Source organism: Plasmodium malariae (assembly GCF_900090045.1).
Source record: "Plasmodium malariae genome assembly, chromosome: 10".
Classification (NCBI taxonomy): Eukaryota; Apicomplexa; class Aconoidasida; order Haemosporida; family Plasmodiidae; genus Plasmodium; species Plasmodium malariae.
In genome coordinates, this window is record NC_041784.1 from 1,530,231 (window position 1) to 1,552,814 (window position 22,584).

At 26.5% G+C, this 22,584-nt stretch overlaps 6 protein-coding genes across 6 annotated transcripts; 3 read left to right on the forward strand and 3 right to left on the reverse strand.

Moving 5' to 3' along the window:
* Positions 1-542: 542 nt before the first annotated feature.
* Positions 543-1,232, reverse strand: P28 (28 kDa ookinete surface protein, putative; the record flags this gene model as incomplete). The annotated part of the gene is made up of 1 exon (XM_029005625.1): positions 543-1,232. One exon carries the CDS (start codon positions 1,230-1,232, stop codon positions 543-545), a length of 690 nt encoding a protein of 229 aa, XP_028862195.1.
* Positions 1,233-3,354: 2,122 nt separating this feature from the next.
* Positions 3,355-4,005, reverse strand: P25 (25 kDa ookinete surface antigen precursor, putative; the record flags this gene model as incomplete). The annotated part of the gene is made up of 1 exon (XM_029005626.1): positions 3,355-4,005. The coding sequence occupies one exon, from the start codon at positions 4,003-4,005 to the stop codon at positions 3,355-3,357; it is 651 nt and encodes a 216-aa protein (XP_028862196.1).
* A 1,225-nt stretch (positions 4,006-5,230) lies between these two features.
* PmUG01_10042300 (conserved Plasmodium protein, unknown function) lies at positions 5,231-5,976 on the reverse strand (the record flags this gene model as incomplete). The annotated part of the gene is made up of 2 exons (XM_029005627.1): positions 5,231-5,669; positions 5,849-5,976. 2 exons carry the CDS (start codon positions 5,974-5,976, stop codon positions 5,231-5,233), a joined length of 567 nt encoding a protein of 188 aa, XP_028862197.1.
* A 2,694-nt stretch (positions 5,977-8,670) lies between these two features.
* MORN1 (MORN repeat-containing protein 1, putative) lies at positions 8,671-9,765 on the forward strand (the record flags this gene model as incomplete). The annotated part of the gene is made up of 1 exon (XM_029005628.1): positions 8,671-9,765. The coding sequence occupies one exon, from the start codon at positions 8,671-8,673 to the stop codon at positions 9,763-9,765; it is 1,095 nt and encodes a 364-aa protein (XP_028862198.1).
* A 2,095-nt stretch (positions 9,766-11,860) lies between these two features.
* PmUG01_10042500 (conserved Plasmodium protein, unknown function) lies at positions 11,861-14,071 on the forward strand (the record flags this gene model as incomplete). Its single annotated transcript, XM_029005629.1, has 1 exon — positions 11,861-14,071. The coding sequence occupies one exon, from the start codon at positions 11,861-11,863 to the stop codon at positions 14,069-14,071; it is 2,211 nt and encodes a 736-aa protein (XP_028862199.1).
* Positions 14,072-16,013: 1,942 nt separating this feature from the next.
* Positions 16,014-20,758, forward strand: PmUG01_10042600 (OTU-like cysteine protease, putative; the record flags this gene model as incomplete). The annotated part of the gene is made up of 8 exons (XM_029005630.1): positions 16,014-16,076; positions 16,226-16,273; positions 16,532-16,672; positions 16,963-17,042; positions 17,269-17,326; positions 17,635-17,730; positions 17,985-18,062; positions 18,518-20,758. 8 exons carry the CDS (start codon positions 16,014-16,016, stop codon positions 20,756-20,758), a joined length of 2,805 nt encoding a protein of 934 aa, XP_028862200.1.
* Between the last annotated feature and the right edge of the window lie 1,826 nt (positions 20,759-22,584).

Here is a 22,584-nt window from a genome sequence, read left to right on the forward strand (position 1 = left end):
ATAAACTAAAAAATAAAAAAAAAACTCCTTATTATACTCTTTGTGCAACTACGTCTTTACATGCTTTGGTGTAATTTTGCATATATATATATATATATATATGCACATATACACATATGTATGTACGTATATGTATGGGCTCATTCCTTTAAAATTTCTCTTTAAAAACCATTTTATACAATGATGACAAAAATGTTTGGAAAATAGAAAAAAAAAATTCTAATCATTTTTATGAAGCTTGTCCATAATACAATTGTGCAATAAACGAGGGTTCAAAAATTGCTGCTTTTTTTTTTTTTTTTTTTTTTTTCTATAATAATAGTAATAATAATTGTAATAATAATTGTAGTAATAATTGTAGTAATAATTGTAGTAATAATTGTAGTAATAATTGTAGTAATAATTGTAGTAATAATTGTAGTAATAATTGTAGTAATAATAGTAGTAATAATAGTAGTTATAATGGTAATAATTATTATTATTATTGTTATCACTATGATTATAATTATTACACGTGTTTATATCCAGCTAAATGATGCAAACTATAATGCTGCCATCATATAGACTGCAAGTATAACTAAAAGGCTGAACATGGACATTTCATTCATTACACTGTAGCCTGTACTTCCATTTTCACCACTACCTTCACCACCGCTGCCCTCACCTCCGTCACCTTCACCTCCACTACCTGCTCCTCCATCATCTATCTTAGCACATTCATAAAATGTTCCTTGTAATTTGCATTCTTTATCTTCTTTACATTTCAGTGTACATTTGGTTTTTCCGGGTTTTTCACACTTTTTATTTTCATCATGTACTATGCCTACATGACAAGCACATTTTGTAATATTTGCATTATAGGGGTCAACTATACATTTTCCTTGTCCACATACAACCTTATCACATATACTTGGAATACATTGATCATTTACTGGTATATAGCCTCTGTTGCAGGTACATGCTAATTTCTTTGGGTCTGATGCTGATAAGATATTTGTGCATGTAGCATAGTGATCACAGAAATTATTTAAATGTTCAATTTTTTCGCATTGTCCTTTTTTTTCACAAATACTTTCATATGTTAAAACAAATCCTTCATTGCACCGACATTCAAAATGGTTACTCATTTGAACTAAATCTCCATTTATGCATACTGTGGACTCATTGACTATTGCATTACTATATTTTATTACAAGTTGGATGAAAAATAAAAGAAATACACTGTAATTCATTTTTATTTTTAAGAAGGTTCAATGTGTTTTATTTTTTTATTTTTAAGACAATACAGCATAAAAAATTTTACAAAACTTTTGTGCTAGGTGAATATACAGAGAAATCAAATTTGAACAAATTGAACAAGAAAGAAAAAAACGATAAAATGATAAAATGTAAAACGATTAAATGAAAAATGATAAAATGGAAAAATGGTGAAACGATTAAATGAAAAATGATAAAATGAAAAATGGTAAAATGGTAAAATGATTAAATAGCAAAATAACAAAATAGCAAATAACTGAAAAAAAAAATGTAGAAAGTATTAAATTTTATTATATTATGTTTTATTTCTTTATTCATTCATGTATATTTATGTCTATGTATTTTTTTTTTCTTTCTTTCTTCCTTTTTTTTTTTTTTTTTTTTTTTTTTTTATTGTTGTTGTATCTACATGTCCGTTCAGAATTTTTTCAAAAAAAAAAAAAAAAGGTCTTTGTGAGCTTTTATAAAATATTCATTAAAATTAAAAATTATAGCTAGCACATATGTTACTTGAGTTTTCTGTTAGTAATAAATCATACGCAAATTACACACCTTTTTGTTAAGATTATATGAAGAAATATATTTTTATACTTATCAATTAAATTAATATCGGAAATATGATCACTTTTTTTTTTCTTCAAAACTTTTTGATTAGCTAGAATTATATCTGTAGAACATTTGTACGTAAGAATTTATTTTATGAAAATGAAAACAAATCATAAATTTTGAACATGCGCAATTTTATACAAATTATTTTTTTTGATTTATAACCATCGGTTAAGGACATAATGTAGGCGATGTAACCATTTATTGACGAAGTATTCCCATTTTGATATTTTCACTCTAATGTAGAAATAACATAGTGATTAAGCACAAAAATGTATTTTCTTTGTAAGTGCAATATTTTTATAAGTGCACCTCCTTATAAATGCACTTTCTCAAAAAATACATTTCCCATAACCACACTGAGTATGCAATTTGCTGAAGTCCAAAACATAGGAATCGCTTGAAAAAAAATTAATTTTTTATGAACAAATGACTTATCAGTAGCTATAAAAAAAAAAAAAAAAAATTATAAATTCTTTAGAAATATTAACAAGTTATCATGTGCTCATGACTTCATGCGGAAATATATGTTTCATTGTAAAAATAATAAATTATTATATGAACATGCAAGCACGTCAGGAAAACTGTGTTAAAATTTTGTTTTAACAGTACAAAGAACAAATGCTCAACAAGATGTGCATATGAATAACTTATTGTATGCCCAACGCCAAAAAAAATAACAATTAACTACGAATAAAAAAAAAAACCACAAATACAAACAAAATAGCTACAAATAAAAAAAAAAAAAAAAAAGCCACATATATGAACAAAATAGCTACAAATAAAAAATAAAAAAAAAAGATGCCACATATACGAACAAAATAGCTACACAAAAATATAAAACAAGAAGCCATATATAGTAATAAATTAGCAAAATATAAATAAACAAAAAGAAGCCAGATATTCTAACAAAATTACTATATATAAATAAAAAAAATAAGCATAAATAAGATCAAAAAACAAAAAAATAAAAATATGCAGAAAAGGAAACGAATGGAGAATACTGACATGATGACAAGGTGTTCTCAGTTAAGTGCACTTTACCACTAGTCTAGTTCTATTCTGAACATCTGTTTTTTGTACTTTTTTAGAAATATTTTGGATGAAAGTTGATTTTGTAGTAATAAGTTTTTTTTTTTTTCTTTTCTTTTCTATCTTTCCCTTTTTTTTTTTTTTTTTTTTTTTTGGCATAATTTATATTTTTTCAAATAAAGGAAAACTTACTGTTTTATTTCTTTATCTTTCTCGTAATTATTTTTGCTTTGTGAAAAACAAATTTTTTGACTGTTCAAGATGAATTTGGAGTATTGAAAAAAACATACATACGTGCATACATTATATATATATTATATATATCATATATAAAGATACAAATGATTAATTTACGATAAAGTATTAAAAAAAAAAAAAAAAGAAAAAAAAAAAAATTTTATTGTAAGCAAAAAGTGTTTTAACTTTACAAATATATCCAATGTACTCATAAATTTACATTCAAATAATATATAAATAGGTTAAAGCTATAATGAAAATGATACTTAAATTTACAATGTTAAATACTGAATAGGCAGTACATATACCTTCTTCTTTATCAAAAGAAAAACCATCTTCACAGTCACATTTATAACGTCCTTCTACAACTTTGCAAGTTTCGTTGCTCTTTAAGCATTTTAATGTACATTTAGTTTCCCCATCTTTTGTACACATGTTTTTGTTATTTGGATCTGGAACTTTGCCTATATCACAAGAACATATGGCAGTTTTAACATCTTCATTATTTGGGTCTAAAATACATTTTCCTTTATCACAAGATACATTTTTACATACAGACGGAACACAAACATCTTTTACATTAGTATATCCTACATCACACATACAAGTATATTTATTTGGCGTGTTAGCCAAAACACATGTAGAAAAATCAGCACAAGGTTTAGATTTAGTTCCTTCTTTGCATTCTTGTTTCTGTTCACACACATCGTCCTTTACATGTACATGTCCATCATCACATACACACTCAAAATGATTGCTCATTTGAATCAGATACCCATTTTTACATACCGTGTCTATGGTGACCTTTGCTTTATTATGTTTTATTGCAAGTTGCATTAAAAAGAAAAGAATCGCACTGTAATAGGTATTCATATTGAAATAATATGTATATGTAAGTAGTAGTAATAGTAATAATAATAATAGGAGAGAACAAAAAAAAAAAAAAAAAAATGAACTGTTCTTACAAAATTTATGATATTTTATCAATTTGTTGATATGATTTGTTAAGGTAATATTAATTTTTGCACAAAATTAAAACAACTCTACAAAAAACAAAAAAAGAAAAAAAAAGTAGCAAATAAACGAGGAAACAAAACAGACAAATTCAATTAATATTGAAATGAGGTTAATTATGAACTGAGGAAAATAAGGTAAATTTTGACGTAATAAAACAAATAAAAACTTAAATTATACAAAATAATATAAAAAAAAAATATATATTTTTTTTTTAATATATGCGTACTACTTTATTTTATTGTCCTTGTTTTTTGAACTTGATTTTTTTTTTTTTTACTCGAATTTTGGTGTGACATTTTGAGGAAGCGTGGATTTTTATTGCTAATGCATGGAAAAAAAAAAAAAAAAAAAAAAAGCAAAGTGCTCAAGATAGTTTGCAATGCACATATATATATATATGCTTGAGTGCGTGTATATGTGTACGTACTTTCTGTACGTACATCATATGATGTTGTATGCAGGGGAATGTAAAACGCTTTTGTGGTTTCCTTCAAACGTGTCGCAATGCCGTCCGCATAACTTTCAAGGCATACATATATATGTACTCGCCCTCTCCTATTAAAGTTTAAGTTAGACAACTGGTTTTTAATAAGAAGTTTTATTAGTCTTACAATAGTCCTACTCTGGTGGTAGTTTTTTTATTTTTATTTTTATTCCTTTATTATTATTATTTTTTTGTTTGTTTGAGGGAAACACACATTGATATATATATATATGTATAAATATTCCAATATTGTATGATACAATTTTAATCTTTAATTAAAAAAAGTATAGAGTGCATGAAGGAGAATGTTCCTTCTTAAGAATACAAATATTATTTTAATATTTTTAAAAAGTTATGAAATAAATTGGAATTTATGATATCCTTATTAAAATGCATATATAACGCTAATGTTGTTTTTTCAAAATGGGGACATATAAATAAATATGTAAATACATACACACACATATATGTATATGTATATATATATATATATATATATATATATATATGACATAACTGTTCACTGAAAAAGGAATAAAAATATGAACACAATGTACGCAAGTATTATGTATGTATTCCATATGATTATGCCATAATTTAGATCTGCGTATACTCCATAATTAATTTGTTAACATTATACTTTTGAAATATTAAGAATAAAAAAGGGGATTCTTTCCACATCAACTTTATTCTGTTTAATTCATCTTCACATGTACCATCAACATGAACAAGTGTTTCATGTATCTTTTCTTTTAATTTATAATCTTGACTAAAATATGTCATTGTGTTGTTAAAGAAGACGTCCAAGGAATGTAATAAAGTAGTACTGGCAGTAGTAGCAGTAGTAGTGGTAGCGTTTTTATCTTTACACTCTTTAATACATCTTTGCAGTGCTTTCATTCTTTCAACACACTCTTTCATATGGACTAGTAGTGATTTTAATGACTCGAATATTTTTATAAACTCATATGTTAATTCACTTTTCAGAAGAGTATGCAACTCTGCTGCTTTGTGGAGCCCTTTACCAGGGGTCGAGCTAAAATGAAATTGAAAGAAAAGAGGAGTGAGGGTGTAGAAAAAAATCAAACATAAACCTTATTTTCGTTATGTATGCACATGTTTTTAAGACGTAGAAAAGTAATATTATTTTAATTAATTTTTTTTTTTTTTTTTTTTTTTTTTTTTTTTGCAGCGTATGTATAATATAATATGTACCTTTTATTTAAAATGATCTGAGTGAGTTGATTTATCGAAACAACAGTAGAATCATGTAAAGTGAAATACTTTTTAATATAAATAATACTTTCATTTGCAATATTTTTTTCATTTTTCCTTTCGCTCATTATGATTATACGCAAATTTATTTAAGCTTTTCCTTCGCTTTAAAAATGTTAAAATAAAAAATATATATATAAATAAATATATATATATATACAGCATACCACATTAACATTATTCGCATATTAAGTATTCCCCTCTTTTTTGACAAATATAGCTATGTACAATAAATAATTTACATTTAAGAAAAAAATAAATAAATAAAAGTGAAAATAATAGGTGCTGAACATCATCATATATACTATGCTGACATGTTTAATTCATTTTGTCATTAATTGAAATAGAGTTAATGCTTCATCAATGTTTTGAAGTAGCAAAAAATGGCAAAAAGGAAAGGAGAAAAAAAGAGAAATAAAAGAAATAAGGAAGAGCAAAATTGTTTTGTAATTTGTAAATAATATATATTCCGTTTTATTTAATTGCCTTTTCAAGTTTATTTTACTTAATCCCTATTTATTTAATACTCCCCTGCCCCCCCCCAACCGAATATTTCTTCGTTTCTGTTTTGCAAGCAAATTGTAATGCGCCAAAAGTTTAACAGATTGGATTAGTACACAGTTTATGATTATTTAGAGATGCATATTTTTACCTTTACGTAATTACACATATATAAATATATGGTACGAAATACCGATTGCCTAAATGAGCGAATTGCACTGTTACGCGATGCTTTTAAATTTCATCATTTGTCCGCAGTGTTGACAAAAATAATTTAGTTTTTAAAAAGGCTAAATGTGATATAAATATTCCCCCACAGCTCTAATTTTTTTTTAAAATATTTGTATACCATTATATATATATATATATATATATGCATAATGTTCTGCGTTGTGTGCACAAAAACAAACTCTAAAATGTTGAATATTGTGCTTTTTTAATATGAGAAACGGACTTTATATTTATGAATGTTTATTTTTTTTTTTTAAATTGAAGACAGTACAAGAACGAACGAAATATATTTACATACAACATTATTTTATATTTAAAACTTTCTTATTTACATAATCTCTCTCATATGAAGCAGCCTATTTTATTATACATGTTTCATTTCATTAAGATAAGGAACATACTTTAACATGATTGTAAAATAAATACACGTAATGTAGAACGAATATTTTGATCATTCATTTTAACGTCAACATGTTAAAGTATTTGTTATTAGTACATTAAAATGAATATCTTTATTTTTAAAAGATGAATAATTAATATATATGTATAGTTATATTTTATTTTATTTTTTTATGAACTGTTCAGGTAATTTTGTTTTTGGTAAATATTTACCATGTCACACTATTTTTACGACAAAAAAAAACTTATATATATATATATATATATATATATATTTAATATATTTTTTTTTGTCCTGTATGAAGACCCTCATTTCGCGCTTTACCTACTGAGGTGGAATAGAAAAAGAGAAAATACAAAATAAAACGAAAAAAAGTACCATCGATATGCTATTGTTAGATTTAAAAAAAAAAAAAAAAAGAATTTTTGTGCCACTGCAGTGTAGCAGTTCACGTCGTTTTATATACCTGTTTGAAGTACATAGAATGGTGTGAAGAAAAAACAAATAAATGAAATAGAAATAAATTAAAATTAAATGAAAGTAAAATAAAAATCAGTGCAATATTAGAGTAAAATCAGTGTAAAATTATTGTAAAATTATTGTAAAATTAGAGTAAAATGTAGCAATGGTAAAGAGACACGTGTGTTTTCTATTTGTTCTCTGTTCGTTAATACTGGTGTAAATTGTTCATTTTAATTTAAAAAAATGAGTACATATATTTTAAACATTTCTTACATCAGCAATGATTTTAATTTTTCTAGAATTGCATTAAAAATGTATTTGTACCAAATCTTGCAACATGAAAAATTATAGTACACGAATGTGTACACAGTTCACATATGTGGAAATTAAAATATATTTATTATGTTGTTTTGTGTTATGTTAATTTGTGTTATGTTAATTTGTGTTATGTTAATTTGTGTTATGTTAATTTGTGTTATGTTAATTTGTGTTATGTTAATTTGTGTTATGTTAATTTGTGTTATGTTAATTTGTGTTATGTTAATTTGTGTTATGTTGATTTGTGTTATGTTAATTTGTGTTAGTGTTATTGTGTGTTAGTGTTATTGTGTGTTATTGTTATTTTTTTTTGTTGTTGTTGTTTCATTTTTCTCTATTTGGTTTTATTTGTTTTCATTTTCTTTTTTTTTTTTTTTTTTTTTTTTTGTTTTCCCGTTTGTACAAATTATCACGTGAACGTAATTGTGTTCATATGCGTCTAGACAAAAGTGTATACATGCAGGTAGGGGTAAATTTACATATATGGACATGTGTTTAAGCAAAACTTTGAGTTCAAGAAGGAAAAAAAAAAAAAATATCATATATAAATATATTTAATTATATATATATGTTTAGTTATATATATTTGTTTAATTGTATATACACGTTTAATTATATATATATATATATATATATATATTTATTTATTTATTTATTTAATTTTGTATATGTATGTATAAATATATTTGCACATATATATATGCATGTACATATTTGCATGTACATATTTGCATGTACATATTTGCATGTACATACTTGCATGTACATACTTGCATGTACATATTTGCATAAATATATATATATATATATGTCAGTACCCGCGAGCACAGTTACCGCCTACCCCTCGACAATGACCGAGGAGGCACACTGTTACAACGGAAATATTAAAGACGGATTGTTTCACGGGCATGGCGTTTTGATTTATTCAAAAGATGAGAAATATGAAGGGGATTTTATGTATGGAAAAAGAGAGGGAAAAGGAAAATTTACGTATGCTGATGGTGCAACATATGAAGGAGAATGGATTGATGACAAAATTCATGGAAAAGGGATAGCAAAATTTGTAAGTGGTAATATATATGAAGGAGAATGGAAAAATGGGAAAATAAATGGATATGGTATTTTAAATTATAACAATGGCGATAAATATGAAGGAGAATGGGTTGAAGGGAAAATGGATGGTAGAGGTACATATACATATGAAGACGGCGATGTATATGTAGGGGAATGGAAAAATGATAAAAGACATGGGAAAGGATGTGTTATATATAAAGGAAATGAAAATAAAATTGCAGAAACATATGAAGGAGATTGGTTTGAAGGGAAAATCCAAGGAAAAGGTACATACTTCTTTGCCGATGGAGGAGTATATGAAGGAGATTGGGTAGATGGTAAAATGGAAGGAAAAGGATTATATAAATATTTAAATGGTAATAAATATGAAGGGGATTGGTCTAACGACATGAAAAATGGTTATGGGGTTTTAACTTATGTTAATGGAGAAATGTATGAAGGATATTGGAAAGATGATAAAGTACATGGTAAAGGTACATTAACATATACTAAGGGGGATAAATATATAGGTGAATGGAAATTTGCTAGGAAATCAGGGGAAGGGGAATTAATTTATGCTTCTGGTGATAAATTTAAAGGAGAATGGAAAAATGATAAGGCTAATGGGTTTGGAATACTTTTATATTCAAATGGAAATAAATATGAAGGAGAATGGGTAGATGACCAAAGGCATGGATTTGGTACTTTTACATGTAAAGAAGATGGATCTATTTATTCTGGTAATTATGCCTTTAATAGAAGGGAAGGACAAGGTACCTTAATATTTCTTGATGGTATTATTATTGAAGGTTTATGGAATTCAGGTGTTTTAACCAAAGTTACAAAATTTCAGTTAGCTCCATCTTCCCCTTGGAATGATCCAGACTTGTGAACAGTCATTGCTTACACGGAAAAATTGTTCCAAAAAAAAAAAAAATAGAAGCACAATGAGGACCAATATACGTGCAGAGTAAAGCATATAGGGCTCTCATAACGTATGAATGGGTGCACAAACATATGAGAGGCAGAAGAACAAAAAATGAAAGACAAGTAAAATATATACATATATGTATGTGTTTATACATATGTGTATATATATGTGTATATATGTTTGTATATATGTGTGTGTCTATGTATGTATATGTGTATGTGTGTATGTATGTATGTATGTATGTATGTGTATGTGTATATGACGAATTTACAGAGGCAAATATGCGCCGTTGCCCACGTCGAATAATGTTGAACAGTGGGGAAAAATACATGTCTGATAACAGGACTTATAAATTATGATTATCTTTTTACGAAATACCATAAAAAGGAACAAAAGAGTACGGACAGCTCGGATGAAAGAAGGGGTAAATGTTTATACAGTGTGCTTGATTTATCAAGGAATACTCATAAGCAAAAGTGTACGAACATCTTACACATTAGGGTACCATACTTATAATAAAGAAGGATTGTGTGAAAAGCATAAAACTAGTTATTGTTTTCTTAATAAAAATGGGCAAAAATGTACGCAGCATTGAAATTAACTAGAAACTTAAGCCTTTTCTTGTCCAATAAGTCTATTCGTTGACGGAATGAAAAAGAAAAAATTAACAAATGTATTTTAACAGATAAATAAACAAATAAATTAACTACTATATTAACAAAAAAATGAATTAACGAGTTAACACATAAATAAACAGGAGCAGTTGTTTGTTTATATTTTTGGCTAATATAAACCTTTTTCCGCTTTTAGCGTCAACCGTTATAAAATGTATTTTCTTGAACTAATTTTTCATTTGTTAGTTTTTCTTAAGTCTTTTGTTAATAATTATTTTTTGTAATAATTCGTGTTATTTATTGCTTTTGTTTTTGTTTTTGTTCTTGTTTTTATAGTTGTTCTTGTTCTTGTTTTTATTGTTGTTCTTGTTCTTGTTTTTATCGTTGTTTTTGTTCTTGTTTTTATAGTTGTTTTTGTTCTTGTTTTTATAGTTGTTTTTGTTCTTGTTTTTGATTTTGTTTTTGATTTCTTTTCTACTTTGTTTTCATTTTTCCCTTTTTTTTTTTTGCTTTTGCCCGTTTATTCTTGCATATTTTAGAATTTGCTCCTTTGTTTTTTTACATTTTAAGCCATTTTTTTTTATGTAATTTTTTTTTTCTTTTCCTTAAATTCTTAATTATATTAAACGTTGAGTAGACTGAACAAATGAAAGAAGAGAAAAACAAATGAAAAAATAAATGCGAAAATAAATGCGAAAATAAATGCGAAAATAAATGCGAAAATAAATGTGAAAATAAGTGCGAAAATAAGTGCGAAAATAAGTGTGAAAACAAAAACGAAAAAGCCGTGTTAATAGTTTCCCTTTTATGAATTTTTATCAAAAAAAAAAAAAAAAAAAGGAAAATGAAAATACAAAAAATGATGCTACTTCACTATAGCAAATATATTATCTTTTATTTTTAAGATAAAATGCACAGTAAGAGTTACAATGTTGTGATACGCCAATTTATGGAGCCATTTTATTTTCTCGTACGTTCATAAGTCATAAGGTGTTTTAATGCATGATCTCATATGTCCTTACCCGTAAATAAATTGCCTTAAGGGTTTATATATTACCTTACGCGTTCATGTATTTCCTTACGTGTTCATGTATTTCCTTACGTGTTCATGTATTTCCTTACGTGTTCATGTATTTCCTTACGTGTTCATGTATTTCCTTACGTGTTCATGTATTTCCTTACGTGTTCATGTATTTCCTTACGCGTTCATACATTTTGTCACACGTTTATGCATTTTGTTACACGTTAATACATTTTGTTACACGTTAATACATTTTGTCACAAGTTCATACATTTTGTCAGACCTGTTCTCCAATTTTATTAGAAGATAATACATATTTGTATATTATCTTTAAATTTCGCTTAACATCCTGTAAAATATTTTTTTTTTTTTCGTTTTAATTTTGTCCTTCCTTAGCATTAGATACACGAATGTTATAAAAATGGCTACTTTTAAAAAATTATGTGAGGATACACTGAATGAAAAAGAAAGATATGTAGGTATTGAAACGGTATTAGAGAGAATATTTGACGAACTAATATTTGACTTTAAAAAAAAATTCATAGAAAAGATATCGACACTAATTGAGGAAGTAAAAGATAGTGCATCAATTTTCGAAATTGATAAAAAGGGATATGACTTAAAAGGTAATAAGGAAAATGAGGAGAAAAAAAAAAAAAAGGAGGAAAATTTATATAATGATAGTTCTCTAGGTGTGTACTTAAATGATTTTAAAGACAGTAATAAAAAAAGTTTATTGAAAAAAATTCAAAAAGAAATGGATGAACTTAAAATGGGAGAACGAAGGATGGATGAACTTAAAATGGGAGAACGAAGGATGGATGAACGTAAAATGGGAGATCGAAGGATGGATGAACGTAAAACGAGTGAACGAAGGATGGATGAACTAAAAGTTGAAGAATTGCATAAAAAATGGAATAATGAAAATGATCTTGACGAGGATAAAATGGAATTTCTTCATTTGGTCAAGGGGAAAAGTGAAGATGGAAATTGGTCTAGTAAAAAGGTTTGTACAAATGGTTGTACAAATGGTTGTACAAAGGGTAGTATAAAGGGTAGTATAAAGGGTAGTATAAAGGACAGTAACATATATAACTCGCGAAATGAATTTTCTGGTATATTAAGTAAAGAAATAAACAACAAGTCCGATAAATATAAAGGAGATAGCAATTTTTTAACTTTATTACCATCAAATAATTATAATTATGAACAAACAAAAAAAAATTCAAATATTGATCAAAGCATAAATGAGTTTGTAATCTCTAGTAAGTTAAATAACAATGTAGAAGACTCAAATACACCGAGTGATGAAAGTAAAAAAAATGATAGGGGGGATGTATATTCTAATATAATCAGCAAATACACTATGAAACGTCTTTTTTCGAATAGATTTTACACAAAGGAGTATAACAGCGATGATCATGAGAATGCTGATCATAAGAATGCTGATCGAACGAATGTTGATCGAACGAATGTTGATCGAACGAATACTGATCTAACGAATGTTGATCTCTATTCTGATAGGAATAGTGAGAAATTCCACAGCTCTTTTGTTAGTAAACTGGACAAGTATGGAATTGCGCGCAGTGAGAAGGGTGCAAAGGAGGGCAGCAAGAATGGAAAAAAGGATGATACGCATAGTGATGAACTTAACGATGAACGCAGTGATGAAGAGCAAGACGAATCTAACGGTAAGGAGGATAACCAAAAGGAGAAGATAAAAATCGCTTCAACCAATAAATCATACCGTATGAGAATCAATGATAAGGTAAATTCAGAAAGAGATCATGATCAAAGTTTGAAAGAAGGTGCTAAATCTAAGGCAAATTCTTTAAATTATGAAAAGGAAGATACCCAGAGTTTGTTATCAGCAGAATTAAATGAACGGAATAAAATTTTAAAAAATTACTCGCATGTTGAATTATTACCAAATAAGCGTAATACAAATGATATAAGAGAAAATGAAGAAAAAAAAAGTAAAGACTTATTTTTTGAAGTTATCAGGGGGAAAAGAAGAAAACATTTAAGGGGTTTCGATTGTGAAGATTGTAAATCATTTTATAATGAAATATATTCTGATAATTTAGAATATGAAAATTTTAAAAAAGGAGAAAAAAAAAAATATATAAATAAACCAAATATGATGGATCATATTACGAATATGCAAATGAATAAAAATTCTCTTAATGATATATTAATTAAGCATGAACAAGTTAATAAAAAAGCAGAGGATAATATATATCAAAATTCTATCAAAAATTGTGAAAATAAAAAAGAATTAAATGAAAATGCCTTAATGGAAAATACTTTAAATGAAAAGTATGTTCATAACATTCAAAAGGACAGACATAAAACTTTTTTTAATTCTTCGTTACAATGTAGTTCAGACAGTTATAAGTATGTTGATAAATATGCAATAAACAAAAAGAATTGTTATTACAATAATTTAGTTAAACCAAATGAAATACAGGAAGAAAAGTTTTACGAAATTGACGATGAACAGGAAGAAAAAATAGCGAAAAAAAAAGAAAATAAAAAAAATAAAATTATTCAGTCTTTTTCACGCCATAGGTATCATAGAAAAGTTAATGATTCTCCTCAAAATTTCTGGAGTTTCGATTTTTTTAAATAAGAAATATTTACGCGTATGTACATTCGCATATACATATATATTTGTATATATATGTATATGTGCATTTTTATCTGTACATACGCGCATATTTGGAATTCATAAATTTTGTTTTGAAGTGGGTGAAGCGTTATTTGCTTTTTGTGTTATGGCGCGTATTTATTTGAATTACGTATTTATTTGAATTACGTATTTATTTGAATTACGTATTTATTTGAATTACGTATTTATTTGAATTACGTATTTATTTGTACTATGTATTTATTTGTGCTGCTTATTTATTTATGCTGCAAAATTGTTTATAATAATATTTGGCCATGTTGCATAATTGTTTACATTATTGTGTATTTGCGTATGTTACACGTTCGCACATATTTCGCCTTATTTTTTTTATTTTATTTTGTTAATTACACTTTTGAATTATTGCACGCTTTGTTATGTAAACGAAAAATTCTTTACGTGTAATAAAAAAAATTGTTCGCTTCACTTTTATATCATTAAATCATTTTTTTTTAATGTCTAATTCCTTTTTTTTTTTTTTTTTTTTTTTTTATTACCTTTTTTACTTTGTTTTTTCCTTTTTATTTTTGTGTCATATGTTGTTAACAAGATGTATATATATCATTAAACTTCGTAGTTAATTTTTTTTTTTTTTTTTTTTTTTTCCCATTTATTTAAATTTTTTATGGTATTTAGAATACCACAAATATAATATAATTTACACTATTACAGTTGTAAGTGAAAACAAAGAGGAAAGCGCGAAATAAAATAAATTGTATAAAATCATATCTGTTCATAATGCCTTACCATAACTGTTAAGTTTTGAAACGATTGGATCCAGTGCTTTTGCTAAAACAAGTAATATGCACGCATGTGTATGAAAATGTAAGTATATATTGATATATTATGTATGTATAAATAAAAAAAGGAATGAAACTTAAATTATTTATCATGAACATATGCAACTGTCATATCTGTATTGCTTTTAGAATTGTTAAATGTATACATGTATGTATGTATGTATATATATGTGTGTATATTTATGGGTATATATACGCATGTACACTTGTGTGTATTTATAAACACAATTTATTGCAGTATTATAATACCAAGTAATACAACTTTTAAGTTTTTTTTTTTTTTTTTCATTTATATATATATATATATATATACATATTGTGAACTGAAATTTTCTCTTTGCTATATTTATTTTTAAAAAAGCTTATAATCATCGTTTGCATTTATTTTTTTAAGAAATCAGACAATTATCATTATTCATTTAAAAGTATTAAATTTAAAAATGTTAACATATATATATATATATATATATATATATGCTTTAGTTTGAAATAAGGCCACTATAAAATTTTGTAAATTTTTTCTACGTACCGTTTTATGTTTTTAAAGAATGACCAAAACGTGTATTGACGACTGACGAGTTTTACGCATATTCACATATGTAGTACATGCATGTGTATTTCTGTATGTATGCATTTCTTTATGTATATATGTATATTTATGTTTGCACATATACACAATATTCAGCGATTTAAGCACTAGACATGTATATAAAAATTACAGTTAAAAAAGAAAAAGAAAAAGTGATACAGTACAGTTCAATGTAGCATTTTAAATGATTATGATTTTTTTACGTACCGACTGATTTTTATTCGTTATTTTCTTTTATTTTGCTTTATTTTGCTATATTTTGCTATATTTTTCCAAATTTGCCTTATTTTTCTTTATTTTATTTAGTTGGCATTTTTCCAGTGTTCATACAAAAACACCTTCCGTTGTGCTGTGATTACTTGCACCTACTTTTTTTCTGTACACCGCTAGAATACAGTTCAAGAAAAAAAAGGCAGATTGTAATTAGAAGAATTTTGTTTTACGTACTTTTGGTTTTAATCATTTAAATGAGGATTATTAAATAATTTATAAAAATATGAAAAAACAAAAGAGGAATAGTCCGCAAAGGAGGAAAAAAATTAAGGAAAAAAACAACATAGTAAGGGCGGTAAAATAAAAAAAAGAAAGGAAAAGAAATAAAAGGAAAAAATGTATATGATAAGATATATACACAACTACACATATATGTAATTTACGTATAAATATAATATGTTTATATATTTCGATTTATATCATTTTAACTTTTAGGATTACGAAGAAAGTAAAGCACCTAATGGGGGAATTACATATTCACTGGTAAACTCTTAAAAAAAAAAAAAGAATCAATTCAAAATAATTATAAAAATAGTTTTTTTTTTTTTTTTTTTTTTTTCTAGCTAGCCATTTTAGTGGTTTATTATGTTCATTACTATTTTAATATTATTATGACGTGTTAATACGTTATTATAAAAGTAGTCGTTATGTGCATATATATATATATATATATATATATATATATATATATATTCATTCATTCATTCATTTTTATCTCTTTTTTTCTATCAATTAACATAGATAAATGATTATCATGACAGTAATTTTAAAAAAAATTTTTATATAAAAAGCATAAGAACAGATGGAAACTGTTTATTTAGAGCAGTTTCGGATCAGTTATATAACTACGAGGAGAACTATAAAGAAATTAGAAAACGAGTGGTTAGTTGTCTTTCTTTGTTTGAAGTGCGATTTTTGCGCCGTTAATTAATTTGGTTTTTTGCTTCATGTTTGTTTGTATGCCTTCGTGTTTACTTGTCTGCATGTGTGCATATGTACCTGTTTGTTTGTCTTCATGTCTGACTGTATGCTTGTCTGTATGACTGTATTTATGACCTATTACGCACGCGATATGGAAAGTGGCAGGTTTTATAATTAACAAGAAGGACATACATGCTTATATTTTTATGCCCCCTTTTTTTTCTTTTTTTTTTTTTTTTTTTTCTTTCCAGGTTGAACATTTATTAAAAAACGAAGAAAAGTATAAGAATTTCTTGGAATATGATGAAAGCTTTAAATCTTATATAGAAAGGTAAGCTATTAAAATTTGTGGAAGATCGGTGTAAGTATCATTTTATATACATTCCCGTTGTGTGCTTTTCTTTATGTTGTGTGCTTCCATATAATTTGCCTGTATGTAGATATACAGACATCCTATTGTGTGTGTATATATGTGCATATATAAATATATATGTTTCTTGACCCTTGTTATTGCATGTGTTCATTTACTGTGTGTGTTATTCTTTTTTAAGAATAAGCCTGGATGGTACATGGGGAGGGCAGTTAGAACTTCAAGCCGTGGGAGAATTATTCAAAGTAAACAAATAGAAAGATACAAAAAATTAAGTATGAACCGTCAAATGTTATGCATATAACGTAAAGTTTGAAGCAATAAAAATGAATGTTAATTTTTTTTTTTTTTTTTTTTTTATTTATTTATTTTTTGTGAACTGTAATAACATGTATGATTTATTCCTTTTATATCTCTTCACTAATGAGTTATTTTTTTATTCCCTGCATTATCTACCCACTCCTCATCTGTATTTCACTGTATGACATATGAAAAAATGTAATAATAATGAACAAAATTAATATATATGTGATTACCTTTTGTATATGAACAGGTTAATATATTAATATACCAGGAAAATGGGTGCATCCTAGAAATAAAAAATCATAGCGATGACAACAAGTGCATACAGTTACACTATGCCTCTAGCGTATGTCTTTTTTTCTTTTTTTTCTTTTTAATATATACATATGGAATTGTATACGTGCCAAATTTTTATCTATAAGATGTTGAAGGTGGTTTTTTCCCCCCTATTCATGCTTTTCCATTCGTTATTCATTTCACCGTACTCCGTTAACTGTTAACCGAGCTGTTCATTTCTTTTATCTTTTTTTTTTTTTTTTTTTTCCTCTTAATGGCTTCCTTATTTTGACTGTATATTTTTTCCGTCATACAAATTTTCAGGAGCATTATAACAGTGTGAGGTTCAAGAACAGGGCTCTAGAAAATGAACTCAAGTGTATATTAGACTTAAGAGAAATAGTAATTTTAAAAAATAAAAAATTACTACAAAATTTGCACGATGTTTATGCGCCTATGCATACACGTGTTTGTATATCTTCATGAATGTAGACATATACACCCTACATATGTTCCGTCTTTATGTTGAGTTAATACCATATTAAATAGTAGATGCATTTTTTTGATAAACGCTCTGATAATGTCATTACATATGATATAATTTTTAGATGAAGAGAAAATTTTTTTTTTTTTTTTGTAATTTGTATTATGAGTGCGTTTTTATAAAACTGTGCGTATAAGTAGCTCCAATCTGCACGGTGTGTAATTAGGTTTATTTGGAAAGTTTATTACATATATGCGTATGTATGTATGTATGTACATGTATGTATATATATGTGTGTATATATATGTGTGTATATATACTCATATATATGTATATGTGATTTCCTTTTCTGCCTGATCGTGCGTGCACACAGCTGAACGACAAGGACGAGAACGATTCGACGAAAACTTTCTATGAGACGACGGAAAACGAGCTAACGGATGAGAATGAGGATTGCAGTTCAAGTCATATAAAAGAGAACAGGAAAATGAATGATAGTTTAGGGGATAAATCAAATTGCTTTAGTAGATTAATGGAGGAACAATATGGATTAGGTGAATATATAAATGATAAGGATGAACCATATATTTTTTTTGTAAGTGAGGATGAGAATACACCAAATGCTTTTGATATATTACAAAGTATTAGTAATGGGATAAGACGTAAAAAAGCAAGGAGTAGGAGTATGCCAGGGATTAATGAAAAATTTCTTTATTTTTTTTCGAAAAATCAACTAAATGAAAAAATAGAAAGTGATAGTACAATTGATAACTTAAATGAAAAGAAAAATATAGAAAAAAAAAAGCAAAAAAAAAATGAAAAAAGGAAAATTAATTTTCTCAAATGCAATTATATAGGACACGAAAATGAAGATATTTTGAATGAGTATTTGTCTAGCATTGGTAATAATAGCAGTGATTTGGGGAAGGCTACTATTCGTATATGTTATAATAAAACATTCCACAAGTATTTGCGCTTATCCAAAATGATGGGGGAAATTGAGGGGGAACCAGAGGGGAGACTTGCCGTGGAGGATAACAACCAGGTTAGGCACAACACCCAGGTTAGGAAGAACAATCGAGTTAAGCAGAATGACCAAGTGGAAAGGAACAATCAGCTGGATGAGATTCATGAGGGGGATGATACAAATGACAGGGTTGAGTTGGAGAATGAGAAATACCGTAATAAGGGAAATACCAATTTATGGCATAATGATAATTGCGCTATGCAAACATGTTCAAATGGAATCAGCATGGTTAACAATCAATATGAAGATAAGGAAAACAGAAAGAGTAATACTTCAAATGCACAAAAAGACAACAACAGTAGTAGTACTAATAGCAGTAGTACAGGTAGGAAGGGATATATATCGAACTATGAAATAGAAAATAATTTTAACGAGAGTAAAAAAAAAGAATTTGATGACTTAATACATCTATATAGTGAAAAGATATCAGAAAATAAAAATTATTTTAATAATTATAAAAATGTATATAATTGTAATTCCAAGTCTAGTATAGTGATACCAAAATATGCACACACAAATAATGAAGACCTTAAATATTATTATTTAAATTCTGAAAATGCAAGAAGTTCATCTATTTATAAATGTAGTAGTAACGAAGAAATAACAGGGAGCTCTTTATATTTGGATAAAGGTTTGAACAGTTTTGAGATGAAAAATAATTTGTTTAGTAAAAATGAGTATACTAATATATCATTAGGGGATAAGGAACCATTGACCAGTAGTAATAACTTCCTATCTGATAACAATAAATGTATTAGGAATAACAACAACTATTATTCGAGTAAGAAGATATATAATTTTAAAAATACTGTATCTCATATATTTGACATCATTATTCATAAGTATGTAATCAGTATAGATAGTAATTTATTATATTCATATGGTAGCAATAAATATGATGTAGATGATAAAATGAATAAAGAAGGGAGTTCTACTTCCTTATTTAGGAAAAATAGCTGTAATTATGATATTATTAACAATAACTCGTACAGACCCAGTTCATGTATGACGCTTAATTATTCTAATGGTATAGATAACGAAATGAGAAGGAGCAATAAAACGAGGAGTAATGAAAATATTTCGCACGTAAATTCTTCTACCAGTATCAGAAATAATAATGACAGCAGTGTTAATAATAACAAATGTATTGATAAGAAACGATCAGATTGTAATCATTTAAACATGAGAGATATGTTAGTGAAAAGAAAATATTATAATAAAAAATTTATAAATATGTTTTCAAAAGACATTATTTCAAAAAGTCTATTTCATTATTTAAATGCTGATTTTTTGATAAATGAGGATAAAATTAAATATATTATTCCATTCCTTTTCCATAGTAGAAATGTAAATATATTTAAAAATAACCTGAACAAGAAAGATTTTTATTTCTATGAATATATTGCCTTTTCTTTCAATTTAAATAGACAAAAATTACGAAAAAAAATTGAATGCTCCAAGGTATCCTATGAAGAATTTCTCCTAAAAGGGAAGCATAAATATAATAAACTCAAAAAGGGGTATAACAAAAAGTTGTTATCCTTAGATACACAACAGGATAGCGGCGTAAAGATTATTTCGCTTTAGAGTATGTTCACTTGGTTTGACAGCAGGGTACCACACAAGTATGCCATTTGGTGTGCCCAGTTGGTCTTTGCTAACTCGGGTATTGCTTTCCGCGTATTGCTTCCACCTTGCCACACGCCATTGTGGGTACGTTTTAGACAAAATTGTTAGTCATCTCGTTTTGAGGAAGAGAAGTGGGGGAATATGAAAAGTAGTTCCTACTTCCGCAAGTACAGTTTGACGTGATGGTATTTTTAAGAGAAAGTAAAAAAAAAAAAAAAAAATAATAATAATAAAATAAAAGGTGCAACAATGAGCGAAAAACGAGAAAAAACGATAGAAAAATGGGTAAAAGAAATAGCATTTAAACTGTATCTTGTAAAGAACTGTTATGACGTTTATGAGCATACATACATGAATGATATACATAAATACACGCACAAATGCATGCATATATGTGCATACACATGCACAGGAGCACGGATTTGTAGCAACTAGAGCAACACGTATATTATATACGTACGTAAATGTACTTGTGTGAACATATGAACAGTATGACAATGGTGTAACCCCCTTCTCATAATAACTGCCTCTTTTGTATTTGTTCACCTCACTGTTTTTAGATCTTTTTTTTTTTTTTTTTTTTTTTAATATATAATTTTTATACCATTTTTATATATGCATGAATTTTATAGTTTTCTTCTACTTATTTTATCCCTTTTTCAATAACTCTCATAAAACATTTGTAATGATAAACATGCGTAAAAACATAAGTTAACGCTTTTGTACGACTATTTTATTTAACTTCATTTTATTTATTTTGTGTGTTTCATTATATAAATATATTTTTTTTTTATTTTCTTATATATCGCGCAATATGCATATATCATCGTATGGCGTTTTGTGGATAATCATTTTGACAGCCTTTCCGCGGTGCTTACAGTTTATACACACATGTATGCATGTGTGAATAAATGTACATATGTATATACGTTTATATATATGTATTTAAATATATATGTGTGTGTACAGAACATGTAAATTAGAGTGTGCTACATGCACACATAATGCGTAAGTAGGCTCTCAATTGTTAAGCTCAAGTCGTTATTTCTTTTCTGTTTCGAGTAAAAATAGTCTATCTTACGTATATATAAATGTCCACATTATGTAGGTGTGAATATTATATATGCCTCAACTTTGACTGTTCTCATGTGTATATTGTTGTTTATATATATTTTTTTTTGTATATTTCGTTTATTTATTTATTATTTTATTATTATTATTTTATTATTATTATTTTTTTATTATTATTTATTTTTATTATTTTATTATTATTATTATTATTATTATTATTATTATTATTATTATTATTATTATTATTATTATTATTATTATTATTATTATTATTATTATTATTATTATTATTATTATTATTATTATTATTATTATTATTATTATTATTATTATTATTATTATTATTTTTTTTTTTTTTTCCTTTTGCCATTTCACTCAACCCACATAAAAAGGCGTTCAGGCGAATTTTCAATTTTGTAAAATAAAATAAAGTTCATATACTATCACAAATTAATATGTTTAATTTGATCATAATATATAACTAAGAAGTGTGTAACAGGTGTGCGTATTTAAATATACATATGTATATGTATACACATATATATGTGTATGTCTTAATCGTATTGCTTACATGTGTATCACACATGTGTATACGCTGCTTAAGAGCGAGTTGCATATACGTATATACTTACCACGTATATAGCATGCCATCTTATATATGTATATATATAATTACATATTGGTAGTTATACGAATACACACTTTACAATTCG